Source organism: Malus sylvestris, chromosome 1 (assembly GCF_916048215.2).
Source record: "Malus sylvestris chromosome 1, drMalSylv7.2, whole genome shotgun sequence".
NCBI classification, from domain to species: Eukaryota; Viridiplantae; Streptophyta; class Magnoliopsida; order Rosales; family Rosaceae; genus Malus; species Malus sylvestris.
This window is the reverse complement of record NC_062260.1, coordinates 5,934,353-5,956,985: the sequence shown is the minus strand read 5'-3', so window position 1 is coordinate 5,956,985 and position 22,633 is coordinate 5,934,353. Positions and strand designations below refer to the sequence as shown.

At 39.5% G+C, this 22,633-nt stretch overlaps 2 protein-coding genes, 1 long non-coding RNA gene and 1 pseudogene across 6 annotated transcripts; 2 read left to right on the top strand and 2 right to left on the bottom strand.

Annotated features, from left to right (window-relative positions):
* Positions 1-360: 360 nt before the first annotated feature.
* LOC126632148 (ABC transporter F family member 5-like) lies at positions 361-7,693 on the bottom strand (annotated as a pseudogene).
* A 3,155-nt stretch (positions 7,694-10,848) lies between these two features.
* Positions 10,849-15,853, bottom strand: LOC126631737 (UBP1-associated protein 2A-like). 3 transcript variants are annotated; one of them, XM_050301978.1, is made up of 2 exons: positions 14,233-15,853; positions 10,849-11,325 (listed from the first exon to the last, which is right to left on the bottom strand). In XM_050301978.1, exon 1 carries the CDS (start codon positions 15,708-15,710, stop codon positions 14,244-14,246), a length of 1,467 nt encoding a protein of 488 aa, XP_050157935.1. In that variant the 5' UTR covers positions 15,711-15,853; the 3' UTR covers positions 10,849-11,325; positions 14,233-14,243. The 3 variants fall into 3 exon arrangements, with proteins under 3 accessions (XP_050157935.1, XP_050158012.1, XP_050157865.1); XM_050302055.1 differs by lacking the exon at positions 10,849-11,325 and adding an exon at positions 11,333-12,637; XM_050301908.1 differs by lacking the exon at positions 10,849-11,325 and adding an exon at positions 12,853-13,190 and having other exon boundaries at positions 14,233-15,852.
* Positions 15,854-17,543: 1,690 nt separating this feature from the next.
* On the top strand, positions 17,544-22,620 carry LOC126631921 (zinc finger BED domain-containing protein RICESLEEPER 1-like). 2 transcript variants are annotated; one of them, XR_007626535.1, is made up of 3 exons: positions 17,544-17,632; positions 21,981-22,351; positions 22,448-22,620. XR_007626535.1 is itself a non-coding variant. In XM_050302163.1 (2 exons), the coding sequence occupies exon 1, from the start codon at positions 20,812-20,814 to the stop codon at positions 21,976-21,978; it is 1,167 nt and encodes a 388-aa protein (XP_050158120.1). In that variant the 5' UTR covers positions 20,302-20,811; the 3' UTR covers positions 21,979-22,351; positions 22,448-22,620. The 2 variants fall into 2 exon arrangements, 1 of the variants encoding a protein (XP_050158120.1); XM_050302163.1 differs by lacking the exon at positions 17,544-17,632 and having other exon boundaries at positions 20,302-22,351.
* On the top strand, positions 19,982-22,620 carry LOC126632094 (uncharacterized). The gene is made up of 2 exons (XR_007626575.1): positions 19,982-20,013; positions 22,572-22,620. It is a non-coding gene; the product is annotated as an uncharacterized LOC126632094 (long non-coding RNA).
* Positions 22,621-22,633: the final 13 nt, after the last annotated feature.

Below are 22,633 nucleotides of genomic sequence, written 5' to 3'. Positions count from 1 at the left end.
AACTTATCCGTACTATTTCCAAATTTTCATGCTCTTTGTACAAAATACTAATCTAATTTCATATATATAAACAACTAGAAAACATTATACTCCATAGTAGTGTTTCCACAATGATTTTCATCCATCCAAACATTTCAGAAGCAGCCTCTTACAAAACAATTTCGGTTGTTGTCTCAAATAAAGATTTTATTTTGTATGTTGAAATTGAGTATTAAGGTAAAAAAATTGAATATATTTGTTCAACAATAAGCATGTGAGAATTAGGATAAGAATATATTTGCCAAATATTAATTATTTAACAATATCACTAATGATATATGCATACAATTTTCAAATTGTTGTCTCATGTAAGCACATATGGAAACACAACATTTGTATATTATTTTTGGTTTGCATGCCTTTGAAACTTAATTAAGTAGGCTATAATCTAGTTTTTTTTAGCATAAGGCTTGTCGGATACTTCACCGCACCTTACCCACAAATTAAAGCACTAAGAAAATGTTGGACAGTCCACGAATAATAAATTGTATGATATATAACAACCACCTAAAATTTCATCCGAAGCTACAAACGAGCCGAACAAATTTTTTTCTTTTAAACTTAAGCAAGCTATAATCAAGCTTGACAAAGTCTATCAGGTTGTTCTGAACCGTTTAAAAGATGATGTGTATTATACGTTGTTGTTGTTCACTTAATTCCATCTCTTGGCCTTCTTTGTTCCTTTTGATTTGGCTTTTGCTTGCTGAAACGCCTGCATCTTTTGCTTCTTCCGAGCTTCCTTTTCAGCCTACAGAGGAGCCCAGATCCGGCTCAGATTGCTGCTCTAAAACATATCACCCGCTTAAGGTTTCATTATGGAATGGAAGAATGCTTACCTTAGACATCTTTGATTTGGCTTTCACTTTAGGAGCCTTTTCTTCAATCTCTGCCTCGCGCTTGAGCTCTCTTTCCCTAGCATCAAGATTCTTCTCTAGATAATACTGAACGTCGTAAAATTTCATGGTCAGAATCACTGATTAAATAACCAACTGGATAATCGATTTACTTTTTGGATGAACCCTAGACTCTCTAAATGTGATCACAACTGCTGATGGGATCATTAAGTAAAAGGATCCCTTGTTGCCACATGATAACAAAGGGTATCTGTTTTCGTTCTATAATCATCCTATGACGATAACAAAGGGTATCTACAACCCGGGTGTCATCAATTTGATGGTTCTACAAAATTAAATATTTCCTCAATCATCATTTGGTTGAGGCTCATCTGCAAGATACCAAAATAATTTAAAGTTGAGCTCATTTACTTTTTTGAGTCAATTAAACGAAAACAGATAAATCCAAACACTACACACTTTTAAGCCAACATACGGAGGGTAAAAACAATGCTTATATTGTAATCTCCTGCATAATTTTGCAACTTGCAACCTTTAACTTCCACTACTCTATTAACTATTTGCTTTATGAAGTATCGGTCGTGAGAAACTGTAATGACAGTGCCCTTGTACTCCGTTATTGCCTCCTGAAAGAAACAATTATGGGTAATATTGCAGGTAAGTGATGCTGAAGTAATACAAATAACTTATTCCATAGAATGAAAAGAAAGATGTGAGACATACCTCAAGCATCTCTTTTGAAGGAATGTCCAAGTGATTTGTTGGTTCGTCTAGAACTAACAGAGTTGACGGCTTTACCATGAACTTGCAAAAGGCAAGGCGTGACTAACAAAAGTGAAAACAACAACAACAACAAAGCCTTTTCCCACTAAGTGGGGTCGGCTATATGAATCCTAGAACGCCATTGCACTCGGTTCTGTGTCATGTCCTCCGTTAAATCCAAGTACTAAGTCTTTTCTTAGAGTCTCTTCCAAAGTTTTCCTAGGTCTTCCTCTACCCCTTCGGCCCTGGACCTCTATCCTGTAGTCGCATCTTTTAACCAGAGCGTCAGTAGGCCTTCTTTGCACATGTCCAAACCACCGTAACCGATTTTCTCTCATCTTTCCTTCAATTTCGGCTACTCCTACTTTACCTCGGATATCTTCATTCCTAATCTTATCGTTTCTCGTGTAGCCACACATCCAACAAAGAATCCTCATCTCCGCTACACCCATTTTATGTACGTGTTGATACTTCACCGTCCAACATTTCGTGCCATACAGCATCGCCGGCCTTATTGCCGTCCTATAAAATTTTCCCTTGAGCTTTAATGGCATACGACGGTCACACAACACGCCGGATGCACTCTTCCACTTCATCCATCCAGCTTGTATTCTATGGTTGAGGTCTCCATCTAATTCTCCGTTCTTTTGCAAGATAGATCCTAAGTAGCAAAAGCGGTCACTCTTTGGTACTTCTTGATCTCCGATCCTCACCCCTAATTCATTTGGGCCTCCATTTGCATTGAACTTGCACTCCATATATTTTGTCTTTGATCGGCTTAGGCGAAGACCTTTAGATTCCAACACTTCTCTCCAAAAGTTAAGCTTCGCATTTACCCCTTCCTGAGTTTCATCTATCAACACTATATCGTCTGCGAAAAGCATACACCAAGGAATATCATCTTGAATATGTCCCGTTAACTCATCCATTACCAATGCAAAAAGGTAAGGACTTAAGGATGTGCCTTGATGTAACCCTACAGTTATGGGAAAGCTTTTGGTTTGTCATTCATGAGTTCTTACGGTAGTCTTTGCTTCATCATACATATCTTTTATAGCTTGGATATATGCTACTCGTACTCCTTTCTTCTCTAAAATCCTCCAAATAATGTCTCTTGGGACCCTATCATACACTTTTTCCAAATCTATAAAGACCATGTGTAAATCCTTTTTTCTATCTCTATATCTTTCCATCAATCTTCATAAGAGATAGATTGCCTCCATGGTTGAGCGCCCTGGCATAAACCCGAATTGGTTGTCCGAAACCCGTGTCTCTTGCCTCAATCTATGCTCAATGACTCTCTCCCAGAGCTTCATTGTATGACTCATTAGCTCAATACCCTATAGTTCATGCAATTTTGTACGTCGCCCTTATTCTTGTAGATAGGCACCAAAGTGCTCTTTCGCCACTCATTTGGCATCTTCTTCGTTTTCAAAATCATATTGAAAAAGTCTGTGAGCCATGCTATACCCGTCTCTCCCAAGACTTTCCACACTTCGATCGGTATATCATCTGAGCCCATTGCTTTTCTATGCTTCATCTTTTTCAAAGCTACAACCACTTCTTCCTTCTTGATTCGGCGGTAAAATGAGTAGTTTCTACACTCTTCTGAGTTACTCAACTCCCCCAAAGAAGTACTCCTTTCATGTCCTTCATTGAAAAGATTATGAAAATAACCTCTCCATCTGTCTTTTTAACTGCGTTCTCTATAGCAAGAACCTTTCCATCCTCATCCTTGATGCACCTCACTTGGTTTAGGTCCCTTGTCTTCTTCTCTCTTGCTCTAGCTATTTTATAGATATCCAACTCTCTTTCTTTGGTATCTAATCGCTTATACATATCGTCATAAGCCGCTAGCTTAGCTTCTCTCACAGCTTTCTTCGCCTCCTGCTTCGCTATTCTATACCTTTCACCATTCTCATCGGTCATATCCTTGTATAAGGCTTTACAACATTCCTTCTTAGCCTTCACCTTTGTTTGTACCTCCTCATTCCACCACCAAGATTCCTTTTGGTGTGGAGCAAAGCCCTTAAGACTCTCCTAATACCTCTATTGCTACTTTTCGGATACAATTAGCCATGGAATCCCACCTCTGACTAGCTTCCCATTCTTTATCCCACACGCATTGGGTAATTGCTTTCTCTTTGAAAATGGCTTGTTTTTCTCCTTTTAGATTCCATCATCTAGTCCTTGGGCACTTCCAGGTCTTGTTCTTTTTTCTCTTTCTTTTGATATGTACATCCATCACTAACAAGCGATGTTGATTAGCCGAGCTCTCTCCCGGTATAACTTTGCAATCCTTACAAGTTATACGATCCCCTTTCCTCATTAGAATAAAATCTATTTGTGTTTTTGACGATCCACTCTTGTAGGTAATCACATGTTCTTATCTCTTCTTAAAGAAGGTGTCGACTAAGAAGAGATCATATGCCATTGCAAAATCCAAGATGGCTTTCCCATCCTCATTTCTCTCCCCAAAACCATGGCCACCATGAAAACCTCTATAGTTGCCTGTCTCCTTGCCCACGTGTCCATTTAAATCTCCTCCTATAAATACCTTCCCCGTCTGAGCAATTTCCTTGCACCAAGTCTCCAAGATCTTCCCAAAATTTCTCCTTCAAACTCGTATCCAACCCTACTTGAGGTGCGTACGCACTAATCACATTGATGAGTTCTTGTCCTATTACAATCTTGATTGCCATAATTCTATCTCCTACCCTCTTGACATCTACAACATCTTGTGTCAAGGTCTTGTCCACGATGATGCCAACACCGTTTCTCATTCTAATTGTGCCCGAATACCAAAGTTTAAAACCTGAGTTTTCTAGATCCTTTGCCTTAAGACCAACCCACTTAGTTTCTTGTAGGCACATAATACTTATCCTTCTCCTCACCAAAACAAACTGTTAAAAATCCTCACCTCACCTTGTTCAGAACTCAATCGATTTTTTCATGCCCTTCATTTGTTTTGGATATTGACATGTGTACTTCCATGTAAAGTGCAGGCTTCTCGTACAAGTATTTAAATGCAACATGGAATGAACGAAAAACACAAACTAATTCAAACCTATAGAAACATTAAAGTCAATGCCTCACTGGAAAAAAAAGATACAAGGAACGCAATTGCTTAAGAAAATACTTGTGTACAAAGAGCCGACAAATATCATTTGCAAGCCTGTTAAATTTTACCTTCTCGCCACCACTCAACAGGGAAACCTTTCTATCAAGCATATCAGATTGAAATTACAACGCCCAAGGAGACCCTTTATATCATCAAGTCTCCAGTCCTCTGCAGCTTCTTCTACTGTCTCAAGCACTGTTTTATTTCAATCAAGTGCCTCGGCCTAAAAAGACATGAATATACGTCAAACACAGAATATTGTCTGGCAAAGTAATTAAAACAGAAAAAAGAAGACAAAATACTTCTGAGAAAGATGAATAAAAATTATGTGATGAAACCTAGAAAAGCCGTGATATTAATTAAATCAATGTAAACAGTAACACACCTGGTTTTGCTCAAAATAGTTCGGTAGGACATTATTCTCACCAATCTCAACTTCACCTGCCATTGGCTGTTGTAAACCCATTATTAGTTTCAGCAAAGTACTCTTTCCACAACCATTTGGGCCAATAATCGCAATTTTCTCTCCCCTTTCAATTGTAAGATTTGCCCTGTTAAGTAGGGCCTGGTACACAACACAGATTGATGTAATATATACAATTTGTCTCATTTCTCTTCAGCGAAATATCAAATTTGCAGATGACGAGTTTAAAGAAAAAAAATATTTAGTACTTATTATTAGCAACGTATGTCAACTCACCTTATCCCCAAAGCCAAATTCCAGATTCTTAATCATTGCAACAAATCTTCCGCTTTGTCCCCGCTCAGGAAACCTGATCTTCATTTGTTTCCTCTGGAACAGCCTTTCCACTGATCATCTTCCTGAAGTTTCTCCAGCTTCTGTTTTTGACAACAAAAAGAATGTTAGATAAAGAATCGAAGTGGGAAGTGAAGTGATTAAAAACCACGCCATAGAGAGCATATACATAAAATACAATTAAAAAAAATTAGGATCATAACCCACAATCATATTTGTTTTACATTTCTATTGAATATCATAAACAAGAAACTTAATAGGTATAGAAAATTAAATTAACAGAATTTATGCAACATCTAGTTTGTTTGGCTCAAAAACATTAAAGTGCAGTTTGGTAAGAACCTTTGGACGAGACAGACTACAAGCCTACAGAAAGAACAGTCAGTGAAACGGTTTGTTTTGGAAAGACTTTCGCACCACTCAAGCATGACTGAAAATAGAAATTTAAAGCAGCTAAGTTCCATTTCGTTAAATTGAGAAATCGAAGTAACAAAATCCAACTGACTGTTCAGGTCTGACTGGTGTATTTAGTGCCTTTTATAATGGCACAGCACAATTCTCTAGTCCAGTAAACCTCAGTTTACCTTTTCAGCAGAAGAAGCACGACCAGAATTAGCTCCAGCACCCAACATGTGTATCAAGTCTTTTGTCTGCTCGATTTCCCTCTGTTGCTTCTCCCAAAGCAGCATTTTGAGTTTCAATCCATGCTGCCTTTGCCAGAATATACTGGGAGTAATTTCCCTCGTATGTCCTGGAGACACCCATATCCGTTTCCACTATTTTTGTACATAACTGATCCAGAAACGCTCTGTCATGAGATATGATAGCCATCGGCACATCTTGCTGATTGAGATAATCCTCGAGCCACTAAATTGTGTCAAGGTCAAGGTGATTTGTAGGCTCATCCAAGAGTAGTAAATCTGGATCCTGAAGATAAAAAATGGTGTGCCATCAACAACTACATCAATTTACATCGTAAGATACATTAAACATGCTATGCCTATTGACACGAAACAAATGCTACATGTATGAGACCAATTCAAGTTCGCAATTTTCCTTGTTAACAATTTTTCCTCACACCATTTGCGGTAATACCACATTGTTGCATACGTCAAGCAATAATCAATGTTATGGTTGAGTTTTCTACACCGCCAACAGAGATAACCCAAAACAAAATGTACCATGTACTAAGGATATATGTTCATATACCTGAAGTAAAACCTTCCCAAGCGACATCCTCATCTGCCAACCACTGCTAAAGGAGGCTATCATTCTATATGTATCCTCTAGAGCAAACCCGAGTTCCGGCATCAGCTTATTTATCTTTGAATCCACCATATCCAAGTCAGCCGCCTGCGCCCTATTCTGAAGCTTATCAAACTCATCCAAAAGCCTTCCCATCAACTCCAAATCATTTACGGAACTCTCCAACCCTTTTTGCACCTTCTCCAACTTCCCAGCCACCTCCATCTCCTCCTTAAACGCACTCATAAACTCCTCCTCGACCGTCCTACTCATCGAAACCTCAAATTCTTGGCTCAAAAACGCGATCTTCATGTTGGCTTTGGCCTTGATGACATTGCCGGAATCGGGTTCTTCTAAACCGGCAATAATTCTCATCTGGGTTCTTCTAAACCGGCAATAATTCTCTTTCGGACATTTTCGAGCTTCACACCGGAAGAAATACTGGAAGCCCCGGAATCATTCGAATTCTTCTTACCACGTCTGTTCTGAAATTCGTTGTTAGAATTATCCGAGAACAAAGACTCGAAATCGTCCTTGTCGGTGGTTTCGGCTACGGAAGTTTCGACGGCCACCGCCAATAAGGGGGTTGCAAATTTAGGAATTGGGGTTGTGGGTTTGTGGAGATGACTAGTGGTTTTGATGGAGTTAGTGTTGTTGTTAGCTCTAAGTGATTGAGAAGCTATCGGATTTGAAAGGGAGCGGAGCCGGGAAGTGAGAGCGGTGGCGGGGGCGTCGAAAGGAGCTGAGCCGCTGAGGAAGGTTGAGCGGAGGTCGAGGCGGTGGAGCTTAGAGCTCAATTCCATGCTTGGTTTTGGTGGGAAGAGTTTCTGTCTCGGTTTGTTGTGAGTCTGTGATTCTGACAGTGAGAGAAACTCTCAGGTTCATACCATGAACAATAACAAAGATCATCACCAAATGAAAATTTTAAGTTTTACAATTATGCAATAATATATATATATATATATATATAGTTTCTTTATTGGGTGGCGCCATCCACATCTATTTATATCTCTCAGATACTCATTGTTAATTTCTAATTTTGATCTTCTTTAATTCGTTCAATTCGATGACAAAAAAATAAAAGAGGTGTAGATAGCACCACTCTTTATTTTATCTACAACCTAATGCATGGATCTTGTCAAGCAATAGCATTCAATAGCTAACTAATTAGTAAGTTACTACAATGTCAGTCACAATTTTACTTTTATAATATAAACAGCTCTTTTTATGTTTTTCATTCGAAGATTGTTGATGTACAAAATCAGTGAGACTTTAGAATTATGTAAAGTATCAAGTTTGTGACCTTCACCCAATTGTTTCGGTCACCTGGTGTGGATAATATGTAATTAGATAGAGATAGGAAAGCAAATACAAGATATACGTGGTTCATCCTAAGTCTAAATACGTCCACGAAGTAGAGAAGTTCTCATTAATAGTGAAGGGTTTACACAAATACATAAGTTTAAGCATAATTATCATCAATGGATTCTTAATGACTAGTTTAAGTACAATAATGACATTAGGAATTAATTGTAGGAGAATGATCTTCTTTTATAGTTGAGGAGAGTCTTTAGCTTTTGTTCACAGTCGATGTGGGACTATATGAGCTTTATTCTTACGTTGACATGTGTCGCGCTGTGATTGACCTTCTGGTTGGAGGAAACTCTTATGCTTCGGCAGGGATGCCTCAGCATGAACCCCTCAGTGGGTACATGAAGGTATGACGTTGACTGGTGCTCGGTAGTTTCGGGATTGGTCAAGTATGGTACAAACATTGCTCCCTTAAGTTCCCGAGTGAGGAAAGCTTCTTGGTTGGGGACTTGACAAATCCAAGTCACTAAGTAATCACGAAACTTCTGAGTACCGAGGTGTAGTAGCATATAGTAAGAATCCCCCAAGTATTCGAGCGAGGAGAGTTGCCAAAGTAGGTGTCTTGCTAGTAGCCAAGTTATCAAAATAACAAAGCTTTGTTTGTGATATCACATATCTCATATATTTCTCAACCCGAAAATATTTCTAACTAGTTTGAACTTCACAAATGCCCAACATTTTTATTTTTTAAAAAGCCCAATTCTTTCTTGATTCATGTTGAGAAGTAGGGTAAGAATAAAATAGAAATAAGGCCCAAGTTTAGAAAGACCAACCCCTTTCCCCTTGCTCCAGCCCAAATTTAATGTGAGGCCCAAGGGAGGGGTGGCCCACGCATATTTTCACTTTTGTTTCTAGTTATGTTTAATTGCTAAACCCAAGGAAGGATAGGCCCGGTGCTTATTTGCTAGCAGCCTATTTTCACTTTTGCTTCTGTTTCACGAGGCCCGTGCCTATTTTCACTTTTGTTTCTATTTCACTAGGCCTTTCCTTCCTTGGGCTTAGCAATTAAATAGAAACAAAAGAGAAAATAGGCACGGGCCACCCCTCCCTTGGGCCTCACATTAAATTTGGGCTGGAGCAAGGGGAAAGGGGTTGGGCTTTCTAAACTTGGGCCTTATTTCTATGTTATTCTAACACTACTTCTCAACATGAATTAAGAAAGAATTGGGCTTCTAAAATATAAAAAAGTTGGGCCTTTGCGAAGTTCAGACTAATTTGAAATATTTTCAGGTTGAGATATATATGGATATGTGATATCACAAACGAAGCTTTGTTATTTTGACAACTTGGCTACTAGCAAGACACCTCCTTCGACAACTCTCCTTGCCCAAAGACTTGGGGGACTCCTACTACATGCTATTACACCTTGGTACTTAGAAGTTTCGTGATTACTTAGTGACTTGGATTTGTCAAGTCCTCAACCGAGAAGCTTTCCTCACTCGGGAACTTAAGGGAGCACCGTTTGTACCATACTTGACTAATCCTGAAACTACCGAATACTGGTCAACGTCATACCTTTGAGGACCCATTGAGGGGTTCATGTTGAGGCACCTTTGCCGAAGCACAAGGGTTTCCTTCCAACCAGGAGGCCAATCACAACGCGACACATGTCAACATAAGAATAAAGCTCATAGAGTCTCATATCGACCGCGAACAAAAGCTAAAGACTCTCTCCTCAACTATAAAAGGAGACCATTCTCGTACAATTAATCCCTAATGTCATTATTGTACTTAAACTAATCATTAAGAACCCACTGATGATAATTATGCTTAAACTTATGTATTTGTGTAAACCCTTCACTATTAATGAGGACTCCTCTACTCTGTGGACGTAATCATACTTAGGGTGAACCATATACATCTTGTATTTGCTTCCCTATCTCTATCTATTTACATATTATTCATACCAGGTGATCATAGCAATCGAGCAAAGGCCACAAACTTGACACTTTACATTGTTCCAAAGTCTCACTGATTTTGTGCATTAACAAAGATCATTCGTACAAAAATTCATTTAAATTCGAAATTGTTTAAGTATCTAACTATGATAACAACAACAAAAACAAAACAGTGGTGTTGGCAAACAATCAGAAATATTCAAGAGAATAATCAAATGACTAAACTATTTTGGATTTGAGAAATTTTTCATAAGAAGGAATGAAGACCTAAAAAAATAAACGACTCTAGATAAATACTCTTCTAACCAAAATGGTTTACCACTCTACATTAGCAAGTGAGAAAAACAAGCAAGGTTTTCTTGGAAACCCATATGATAACCATTTTGTATTTAATTTTCACTTTTTTAAAACTAAAAATTGAAATCTTGTTTGGTAACTACTATTAGTTTTGAAAGCGTGTTCGAAATTTAGCCTTCAATTTTCACTTTTAGTTTTTAGTTTTCTGAAAACTAAAAGTAGTTATTAAACACGATTTCATTTTTCAAAAAAGTGAAAACTAGAAACTTAAAACAAAATAGTTATCAAATGAACCCTAAAACAACCGTTACAAGGAGATTAAAAGTTGATAACTTATGAAACAAGTTAAGTTTCGAAGTTTCTCATAAATTATGGATGCAAAACCTTGAGTTTTCTAAATACCACCAATTTTTCTTCAATGGTGACTGATACAAAAAAAAAAATGACTAAAATTAAAAATAAAAAACCTAATAATTATGAAAATCAAATTTAACGAATAAAAAATTGACATAACTGAATGCTATGTTGCATTGAAGCTGGACCAAATAGTACATGTCTAAGTACAAGTTTTGTCGTAGAAAACACATCCATCTCTTCGTTGTTGTTTTCAACGAACCCAGATCCTCTCTGGATCCAAAATATCTGTGCCTAAGGATCAAGTGATATGAGCTGTTGAAATTCAATCCAACAACTACAATTATTGATCAAATTTCAACGACCTGAATCACTTGATTTTTAGACTCAGTTTTTTGGGATCTAGAGAGGATCTGGGTTCGTTTTCAACAATGTAGCTTTTATTTTGTGGACCCAAGAAAAGGTAAGAAGTACAACAAAAACAAATCATCTGCAGCCACAGGAAAAATGAACATAACGATAACGCGCGCGGCTGCAACAGAAATATTTTAGGGGTACACATATTCCTTGAGGGCAGGTTCTTCAGAGAAATTGAAAGCCTCCCATCCTATTATTAGATAATGCCACCTGCAAATCAGTCAAATGCTCAAATTTAATTTGAGAAATGTTTTAGAGCCCATTTAGTACTCTATTTGAACACAAATTTTATAACTTAGAAACCTAAAAACTAAAAATATGTGTTTGGTAGAGCCAGTTTTCAAAAACACAAACTAAAATACAAAAAGCCGTATTCATTTGTTTTTTCCCTTCCATTCGACCTCCATTAAGCAGCATCATATAGATCCAACCTCCTTTTAAACAACTGCTTTGATCCTGTCGCTTCAATTCAATCGGCCTCGGAATTTTTCGCCCAACAACAGTGCCGCTCGCCGCCGTTCAACTCAGAAATCACCTTTGTGAAAACAACTTCTGACGGCGCGGTGACAAAAGAAGCTCGCGGATTTGATCTCAAACGCGAGTTCAATCACCTATTCAAACAAAGCATTTGAAATCCAATTCCAGGCAACCGACTTCCCGTCGTCTGTACAGGCCGCCTGCTTCAGTCACTTGACCAACACTCGATTCACAACATCATTTGTTCTTCACTCTCCAAGGCAAGAATTATCAATTCAGGGAATTGCAATTAAAAGTGGAGTTACCATCTTCAGAATTGCAGCTGATCCACGGATCAATCACAACATCCTCCTTCAGGTTTAACAACCGGGACTGAGATGGCGAAAAGCTGCTTTAATCAATGGGGCCTATAGTTGTATGAATTCTTCAATTAGCTCTTGCAATTTTTTGCCTTCCTCCCATGAAGCCTATCGCAATTAGTTCCTGATAACTATCACCAATACTGACGTCCACAAAGCTTATGGCCTTAATCGACAAAGATAAAGCCACAAGTTCAGCTACAAGCTCTACACAGACCCATGGAGAAATGACCAACCCATAGACTAGAAACATTCCCTTGAAACTGATGACAAATCCTACTTCAAAACTCTAAAAGATTAATCGATAGATAATCGATCTACTGTTTGAAAATAGTTCAAGTTTTAAAACACGTTTGTCAAAATCTAATTTTCAATACAATGAAAACCCATTTTAACAAGTCAGCATCTCGTGTCACAAAACTGCTATTCAAGTATTAGGATTTCAGTTAGTAACTCTTGCAGTGACTCAGTCCCAAAGAGAACGTAGTTTCCAGAAAACTTCATCACAAACGCATACTTCAACTATTCTTCAGAAACTAGGACATCGAAAATTCAAAAAATCCTTGACCAAAAGCCATCAAGGTCTGTGACAAGTTTTAAAAATCAAGACACTAGTGAGTAAAGATTGTCTATGCAGCTACTAGTAGTAGTAGTAACTACTGCTGCAGCACCTGCATCAAATATACCTGCCAAAGAACTGCATTAAACAATTGAATCATGTTATCATCTAAAGATAATAGTCTGAGATTTGATGGTGCCCAAACATGTTTCACACGAAACATCACAACTCACACAGCACCATTTTCCAACTCACAAAAACACAATTTAGAAAAACCAATTAAAGATGCCCTAGATTCAAAACAATTTACTCAAAACCAAGAAAAACAATAAAGAGCACCGATAAGCAAAGTTAACAATGAGCATTGCAGTGAAAAAAAAACCTACAAAATCAAGTTCATTTAATCCACAGGATTTCGGAAATTAAAAAAGTAATTTGTTCAACCTTGCTGACTCCATAAAATACAGATAGGTTTATAAGTAATTTCTCAAACTCGAGCTTTTAAACAAATCAAACTAAAACTACACTACTTTAAAAACGCAAAAACAGAAAAGGGGTGGAAAACAGATATATCATTTGAAAGTTTTAAGATTCTGCTCTTTGTAGTAACCATCAGCTCCTTTTAAACTTCAGAAGAATCACCAGACCAGTACAAAAAGACTGTTGCACCTACGTGGGATCTGCACATTTAATAAAAAAATGTGAAAAGAATTTCAGAAGAGATAAAAGATTTTAGCACCCAAAATCCCCTTAATGGGAATACTAGTTAGATTTCAACTTCAAAAGGCAAACTGGTCTCAACATTTAAATTATACATGGAATATGAACTTGCTGCACAAACTCAGATGATTCAAAACACTTAAATTTAAGAACTTCAGAGAGATCCATTATTAGGAGCTTGGGAAAAGAAAATAAAGGAGCCTTCAAATGGTATAACAATTCTGAAAACATTGTTCAGATAATGCATCACTCAAAAGAATAAGCTTTAGAACTCATAAGCGTTCGTTTTGTAGGTTTTAGAATATGGTTTAACATGAGCACAAGCTTGACATCTGTATGTTTGAACTTTGGAGTGGTACAATGGAGCACAAAGAAAATGTCTGCATTAAAGTTGCATCAAACCACAATAGTAGATACTCAGATTGATATAACATACGCATGACACAAGTACATTCAAAAAGTGAACTTATAGCAGGATCCATGCAAAAACATATAGGGTCTATGAACAGGAATGCCAAAAACCACACGGTCTTTTCATTAGTGACTCTTTACCCCGAAATTTCTGTAATATTTGACAGAAATAGAATTGCAATAGAATTGGAAGCCAAGGTATCAAGCATGCACCAGACACTATCAAATAGCTCAAGAGGGGAAGAATCCAAGGTTTTCAATTCAAAAGAAGGCAAGAGAAAATTACTTGTATGGTCTTGAAGAACCCTGAAAATACCAAAGGGTTGAAATTAACCCACCCCGAATTTTCAATTTTAGTTTGTGCCGACTCCCAGATAAAGAGATCCAGCATCAGCTGGGCAATTTTAACAAACCTTACATAGTGGTGGAATTTATAGGCAATTGAAAAGTCACTTATTTGGTTCTTGAAAATCAATCTAAATGCCAAATTTACTGCCATCTAGCTAAAAGGAATAAATATATGAGTGACTTTGTTATTATTTTGGATGAGGATGACTCAAATTACCAAGTAAAAGAGCGAATTTGTTATACCTCATGGGCACCTAATGCCCCATGTACGGAGCGCCACCAGATTGCCCAGCGCCATGCTGCCCCCTTCCTGAACCACCTTGCCCTAACTGCGGGTTAGGATAGCCACCTTGCATTGCACCTTGATTTCCATAGCTTCCCATCATCCCAGGACTAATACTTGCCTGATTCCCGTATCCACCCTGCATCACATGTCCTGCACCAGGAACACCTGGGTTCACATTCGGAGCTGTTCCAAAAGTCCCCAAAAGGTTTGTCAGCCCCAAGCCAGCTCCCTGTGTTGCAAGCAAAGCAGTCAGTGCCTGCCCAATAGCTGGGTTAAATGCCTGGGCTGCAGCAGCCCCCTGATTAAATCCAATCCCCCCACTTGCAGGTGCCATCAAATGGCCCATTCCTGATGCAGCTCCACCTGCATAACCTGAATTCTCATTCCTCTGAAACTTGGAATTATGTGACTTGTGGTGGTGCTGGTTCTGGTGCTGAGACTTGCCCGGCTTTGGACCGTCAATGGCCTTCTGGCAATGCAAAATATGGCCCTCAAAATTCTTGTGCGGCTCTTCCAGAGCCCTCTTGGCACTCTCTGCCGACTTGTACACAAACAAGCAAAACCCTTTAGGCCTCCCGGTCAACTTATCAAGACCTAGTGGCCCTTCCTCAATTTCTCCAAACCTAGAAAAGAACATAAGAAGCTTCTGGGGCTCCAAGTCCGCCCCAACATTGCTCACGTAGATCTTCCTCTGCGTGTACTCCGACATCGACTGGGATTGAACCGCCGGGGCTGCCACAGGTCCAGCAGCGGCGTTAGGAGCCGGGCCAGGGCCAATCGCCGCCAGCTGGCATGCAGTCATCCGATTACCGATCTGCTTCTGGGGCTGCTTTAGGGCTTTTCGGGCCCCAGAACGAGTCTTGAAGAGAATGAAACCGTAACCCTTGGACTTACCAGAGACCTTATCGCAAACAGCCTTGCAATCCTCAATCTCACCGTATTCCTTAAACACACCGGTTAGGGTTTCGGCGTTGGTGTCCCATCCGAGACCATGGACGAAGATCTTGCGGTGGATTGGGTCCTCATCCGCAACCTTCCGGATCCGATCCGCCACGTCGCCGTGGTTATCGGCAGCTTCGAGGAGCAGGGAGATAAGCTGTTCCTTGGTGAATGGTTCTAGAAGATTCTGGATCGGCTCGTCCTCGTCATCACCTGCACCGGCCTGATCCAAAGCGGCTGAGGCGGACGTCGTGGTTATGTTACCGGTTTCCTTATACTCACCGCCTGGCCCCTCTTCGTCCTCCTCCTCTTCCTCTTCGTCTTCGTCGGCTCCTTCATCTTCCTCCTCCTCCTCTTCTTCGACTTCTTCTTCTTCCTCTTCGACTACTTCCTCTGCTGGTTCGTTTTGGGGTTTGGGTTCCTCAACTACGACCTGTTGTTGCTTTTTGGTGGGTTCGGAGGGCTCGGAGGAGCTAAGCTTTCGTTTTTTCGCCATTAGAGGAGGGGTGCAGGCGTCGTGGATAGAGAGGATTTGGGGGTTAGGGTTAGGGTTTCTTTGAGGAGCTGCTACAGGCGCCAAAGTGAAAACGCAGGAACTGATTGGGAATCGAGAGAGATGCAGGGTAAAAGTATCCTCATCTGCTTAGGTTAGGGGTACTTTCGTATTCCAACCTAACATTCTTATCTCTAATTCAATTTTTGAGTTTTTTTTTTTTTTTTTGGTCGAAATTTCAATTTTTGTGTACAGTTAGGTAGGGCTGGAAAAAAATCCCAAACCAAACCAAAAAAATTCCGATCCCAAACCAAAATTCCTGAAAGTTTTGGGATGTAATCCCAAACCAAATCGAAAGTTTCGGTATGGGCTTCGGTATTGCATTTCATTTTTTCGGTATTCCCATACCGAACCGAAAAAAAAAAAATATATATATATATATAATTTTTTAATTATAAGAGAATTATTTCAACCGTTTATTGTTTTGGATTTAATCTGTGTTGTTGATTTGTTTTTAGGTCAGATCACATTTCACTTTTGTAGTTCCTCCGTTCATTTGTTTCGAAGCGCAGCCCTGAGCCTCCGACCCTTACCAACGTCGTCCCTCACCATACTGTCGAATTCCGACTAGCCACCGGCCCACCACCACACCATACTCTCGTCTTTGACTCTCCAGCCTTCCTTCACCACACAACCACCGCTCTCTCTCGCGATCTCTCTCTCTCTAGGGCGATTGTCTTTCACGGACAGGTCAGGTCACAGAACTGGGGATCTTTCTCATGGTCTCACCACCACACCGAGTCTGAGTCTCACTCTCACCCCAAATTAGGTAATTAATTTAGTTTTCTGAAATCTCTCTATCTCACCGTTACACACACACCTCTCGCTCTCTCTCTTTTCTTTTGCGATTTTGTCTCTTCATCTGGGATCGTCTTTGAAATGATAGTATATATTCGTCATTTGCATGTTAGTATATATTCGTCATTTGAAATGATAGTATGTATTCTCTCTGTAATATGAACAATCCTCTGTAATATGAAATGATTGCATATTCTTTGAAAGAATTTTTCGAATTGGGTAGAAAAAAATACCAATTACATATGTAATAAGTGTTTTTGCTTCTATGATTGATGCAGGGTTAAGACCAACAAATTAGTGTGTGTGTGTGTGTGTGTGTGTGTGTGTGTGTGTGTGTATCTAGTGTGTCAGTGTGTGTGTGTGTATATTTTGCGTTCCCAATGGATGCTGAAATAGAAGGAGAAACTTATGTGAGATGAATGAGTGAGTTATGATGAATTTTGTCATGAGATTAGTAAACAGATAGTCAGTTATAGAGTCTTTTTTTTGTTGGTAGATTCTGCTTTGAAGTTTTCAAATGGTTTAAAGTTTTAACTGCTAACGATTTTGTTAGTTTAGTTCAGTCAAAATGTTTTAGATGATCAGCTTTCCTGATTCCATTATAGCCTAATCACATAATTAACTGTTAGTTAGCTAATTGACAAATAAGATGCTGACTTCTTTGTACTATTTCCATTCTTTGACGAATTTTCTTACTTTTGGTTGTTGATGTTATAGCTGTTATTGCTTTTACTAGATGTATAATTTCTAATTTCAATTGGGTAAATGGTTAAAAACATCAGTAGCCAATCCGAAGAGTATTTGGGAAAGAAGTAAACTTTGAACTTACTATAGGCATTGAGATTTTACTTTGACCCACTTGGTTTGGTGAATTCGGCTCTATCTGTATCCATGAAGCATGTTAAGCATTGTATCCATATTGGTTTGAAAACACAATATATGTTAAGCATGTTAGTCTACTATGATTCTCTACTAATTATTTTCTTGAATTATTATTCTTTAGGTTGTTTTTCTTGAATCATTTATTCTCGAGCAGCTTTTAAAGGTTTAGCATACAAGCGCTACAAGTAAGTGTTGAAAACTCTTGTTTGTAGGTTCCAACTTTCATGTTTGTATTATCTTTGTGGGGGTGGGGCTACTTATATTCTCCTAGTTTAGAAACATGCTGGTTTTTGAGAATCTGCTCAGATTGTGGGGGTGGGGCTACTTATATCTTTGTGAGAATCTGCTCAGATTTTTGAGCCATTTATTTTATTTATTGTTTGGAATTTGGATATATGCTGAACTGTTACAACCCACCCCCAAATAATCTGAAAATTTGATATTTCCACCCCCATTTGCCACGTGTCAATCATCCAAACCCCTTCTTTTCCCTCTCTCTCTTCCCTCACCCCCGGGACTTCTCTTTTCTTCTTGTCTCTCTCTGTACTCTGTCCCTCTCAACTCTCCCGTGCATCTCTCTCCCTCTCAACCTCTCGCACCTCTCTCTCTATCCTCCTGGACTCGCGAAGGCCATACCACCCTCAGGTGAGGCTTGCAGCAAGTCCCGAACTCCCCCTGCACTGCGAGACCGACGGCACGGAGCAAAGCTCCGGCGAGTTTTCTCCATTTTTCCCGTCGGGTAGGTCTCAAATCTCACTCTCGTACCTAGTTCTTGGTTTGGTTGTGATTTAGAAGCTTGAACCTTACCTTGTTACGTAGGTTTTTGCTTCAGAACGGTCGTGGGTGAGCACACCCACTTTTCCGGTGAACCCGTACACCCCGAGGACTTTCCCGGTCACCTCCGACCGAGTTACGACATTTGGAAGGTATAAATCTCTTCCTCTCTCCTTGTTCTTCACGTTCGTACCTAGATCGGAGCTTGAAGCTCCAGTTTTCTGGTGACCGGAGCTGTAGCAGCTCCGGCCTTCTTCTTCCCCCGCGCCAGGCCTCCGGCCTTCTCATTTCCTTCCGCGGGCCTCCAGCCCGTTTTATGTTTAGCCCAACAACAATGGGGCCTTGGGCCGGTTTGCAACCAAGGGCTTAAAGCCCTGTTTTAGGTAGTGAGGCCCGAGGGCCTTGTGCCTGTGTGTGTGTGTGGGTGTGTGTGTTTAAGTTATATGTTTGGGCTTAAGCCCAAACCCCCTTTCCATACCCTTTTAATCCTAAAGGCCTAGGTTCCCAAAACCCATTAAAAAAAAAACCCTAAACCCATCCAATCCCAAAATCCCTTATTTAAATTAATTCAAACCCAATCTTTTAAAAAATCCTTTTATTTATTAATTATATTCTTGTGCTTAGGTAATATTGCTAGTGGAGAAATTCTATGTCCTTATTCGTGCGACTCTGCTGCTAAGGAATATTTGTGAGTGGACCCTTTCTAAAATTTGCATGATTTGATAATTAAATTGCATAAATGATTAGCATGCCTACTGATTTATAATTTGATTTATGTGAAGCCTGTTGATTAAATATATTGTTTATCGTCTCGTGTTTTGGTGAAGAATTAATTGTTAGCCTATATTGAGCTATATTTTAATATATCTATTTTCTATAAAAACCATGATCTTGTAGACTATCTGATAGGTGACGATAGGATGCTAGAACATGATTTTGAACCCTCTTTATAGCGTAGACGATATTCGGTAACCTACGCTATGAAGTGGTATTTACGAGAGGCGTAACATTTTGTGCGTACCTAGTGGACACTATGCCGCCTGGGGCGAGGATCTGGTGTTGGCATGTAGGCCGGGAGAAATAATCCCTAGCGAAAGGCTGAGGGACACGGAGACAGGCATTGGGCCGGGAGGGAGTTATCTCTGGCTACGGGCACAGAGACTGAGGTGCAGGCATTGGGCCGGGAGTTACATTTATTCAGTGATCTTTCTAGCAGCACATCGCGTTTACGAGACGATTTATGATACGTTTATTGTTTTGATTTCTGCGATGATATTCCGCTATATATGATTTTTGAGATATTTGGCATGCTAGGATTTTGATTTAAATCCATCACTTACTTATGCTAGTAGTTTTCATTTATATAAACTTTGGGGGTTAGTATCTTGATAACTGTTTTATTATTATATATATATAACTTGGTCCACTCACCTTTGTTTTGCGCCCCCATTCAGGACTTAGAATCAAGGCACTTAATCCCGGCGTGGAGACACTTCCGCAGCAGCATCTTTGGATCCTCTCGATGTAGGACCCACTCCTCTATTCATTAAATTTTATCTTAATTCTTTTTAGTGATTAGGTTTAGTTGTATGCTCTGAGCACGTTCCTAAAACTTTTAACTCTTTGTATTTCAAATTTCTAACCCTTATTTATTTCTTATTCTTAGCTTTTGTATCAATTAATGGCTTTCGTCACCCCCGGGTGTCGGCCAGCACGTGTCGGTCCTGATATTCAGGGAATATCAGGGTCGGGGCGTGTCATGAACTGTGGTTGTGATATATTAATGTGCATTGTTATTTTATTTGTTAGGATGGACGGATCTAGTAACCAATCTAGTACACATATGGTCTCGGTATTAGGAAAACGAAAACAAACTCAACCTAGTGGTACCCTTCAACTAGGCACTCCCTCACCTCAAGATTATTTGCATAATGATTATTATGAAGATTGTTGGGATGATGATCTGGATGTGGAGGAGGATATTTCATTAGAACAAATAGAAGAAGAGGGGGAAGAGGGGGAAGAGGAAGTAGAAGAAGTAGAAGTAGTGAGACAATGGGATGGTCCTCCTCGAAAAAAGGGCAATAGGAGAAAGGGTCCAAGTCCGGTGTGGAATGATGCTAAGAGGGTAACGATCACCGATAATAATGGGGAGAAATCTTACATGGCCGAATGCAAGCATTGCAAACTCTTAGTACCGGCACACCCTATAACTCATGGGACAACGGGAATTCTTAAGCATTTGAGGAAATGCCCGGGTTCTAGTCTCTTTGAGAATGTGGATCCGAACCAACCTACATTGACACAAGCGAGGATGGGAGGTCCGGTTGTCACTCACACTTTCAATAAAAAAAGACTTGATAGGAGATGTGTGAGGTGGATTATAATAGCGGAGATGCCTTTTAGGGTGGTTGATCAAGAAGACTTTTGAGATTTTATTCGTGACTTGAATCCAAAGTACAAACTTCCTAATAGGCATAAGGTAGCGGCAGCGGTTTTGGAGTTGTATGCTGAAGAGAAGGCAAAAATAAAAAGTGTGATTGAGGGGTTGAGAGTGAGTATTACAACCGACACTTGGACCTCAATTCAAATGATAAACTACATGGTCATCACGGCTCATTTTTTGGACACTAATTGGGGGTTACACAAGAGGATCCTAAACTTTGTCCAAGTTACTTCTCATAAGGGTGATGATATTGGAAGATGTCTAGAGGTTTGCTTGAATGATTGGGGCATAGACAAGGTGTTTAGCATTGCCGTTGACAATGCTAGTGCAAATGACATCGCTATTGCATACATGAAAAGAAGACTCAAGTCAAATGGTACTCTTTTACTTGATGAGGCTCACTTGCACATGAGGTGCGCTTGTCACATCCTCAATTTGATAGTTAAGGATGGAATGACGGAGCTTAGTAGGGAGATTAATGCCATAAGAAATTGTGTGAAGTTTATACACTCATCCCCGGCAAGGTTGGAGTCTTTTAGGGAATATTGTGTCTTGTTGAGATTTGATAGGATGTCAAGTATCCCTTTTGATGTTGTCACAAGGTGGAATGCCACATATCAAATGCTTAATAGTGCTTTCAAGTTTAAAGAAGTGTTCTCTAAGATGGCCTTTGAGTGTGACTCTTTCATTGCTTACTTTAAAGAGGAGGTCTCGAAAGAGGTTGATGGGGTGACAAGAAAGGCCAAGCGGGTGGGTCCTCCGGAGGTGGATGATTGGGAAAGGTCGGTGAGTTTTGCTCACTTTCTCAAAAAAATTTATGATGCCACCTTGACATTGAGTGCAACCCTTACTCCAACGTCACACTTAATACTTAGCACAGTGATTGCCTTGCAAGTGGAGATAGAAGAACAAATTTCAAACGCCTCTAATGCCACTTTGCAAAGTGTGGCTACCTCAATGAAGCTCAAGTTTGACAAATATTCGGGTGACATTGAAAAGGTGAATCCTATTCTCTTTGTGGCCCAATCACTCGACCCGAGGTACAAATTTGATATGTTGGAGACAAATCTAGAAGAGCTCGGCTATGGATGTGACAAAATAAGGGAGGAGAAAGTAAGGGTTAAAGGTTATGTAACCAAGTTGTATAATGCATATAAGGAGGGAGTGGTCCTTAGTAGTAGTAGTGGTAGTAGTACTAATAGTAGTGCTACCTCAAATATGGAGCAAAGATCAAGTGTTGTACTAGATGATGGGGCGGGGAGTGTGATGGTAGATATTAATGTTGCTTCAAGGATGGCAAAGAAGATCTAAAGAAAGAGAGCGGAGGCACAACAAAATGAGATAGCCAATGAAGTGGATATGTACTTCAATGATCCACATCAAAGCCTAACATATGAGGGTTTCAATCTTTTGGATTGGTGGAAAGGAAATTGTGGTCAATAACCAATTCTTAGTAAAGTTGCTAAGGATGTATTGGCCCTTCCTAGTAGCACCGTTGCTAGTGAGAATGCCTTTAGTCTTGGTGGGAGAGTTGTTGATCCTTTTAGAGCTTCCTTAACACCTAAAACGGTTGAGGCTTTAGTGTGTACTAGTGATTGGCTTAGAGGAAAAGAATTTTGTTTCTACAAGGAGCCTACCCTTGACGAATTATGTTTCTATGAGGAGCTTGAACGCTTAGAAAGAAGTAAGTAAACAATTTAATTTCATCTTTTATTTTCTTAGTATTTATTATCTATTAGACTATAATTCAATGTAAATGATTTGTGGTTTATTGTTTTAGACATGGCTAATTTGGGAGGTGAGGAGAATACAACACAAGAAAATGAAATGCCACCTCCACCTCCTCGACCACCTCAAGTACAAGTTCAACAACGTCAAAATCAATCACTACCTCCACGACCAAGACCACCCATTGTAAGGGGAAGGGCTCAACCATCAACATCAAGGGGAAAATTACAAGTGCTAA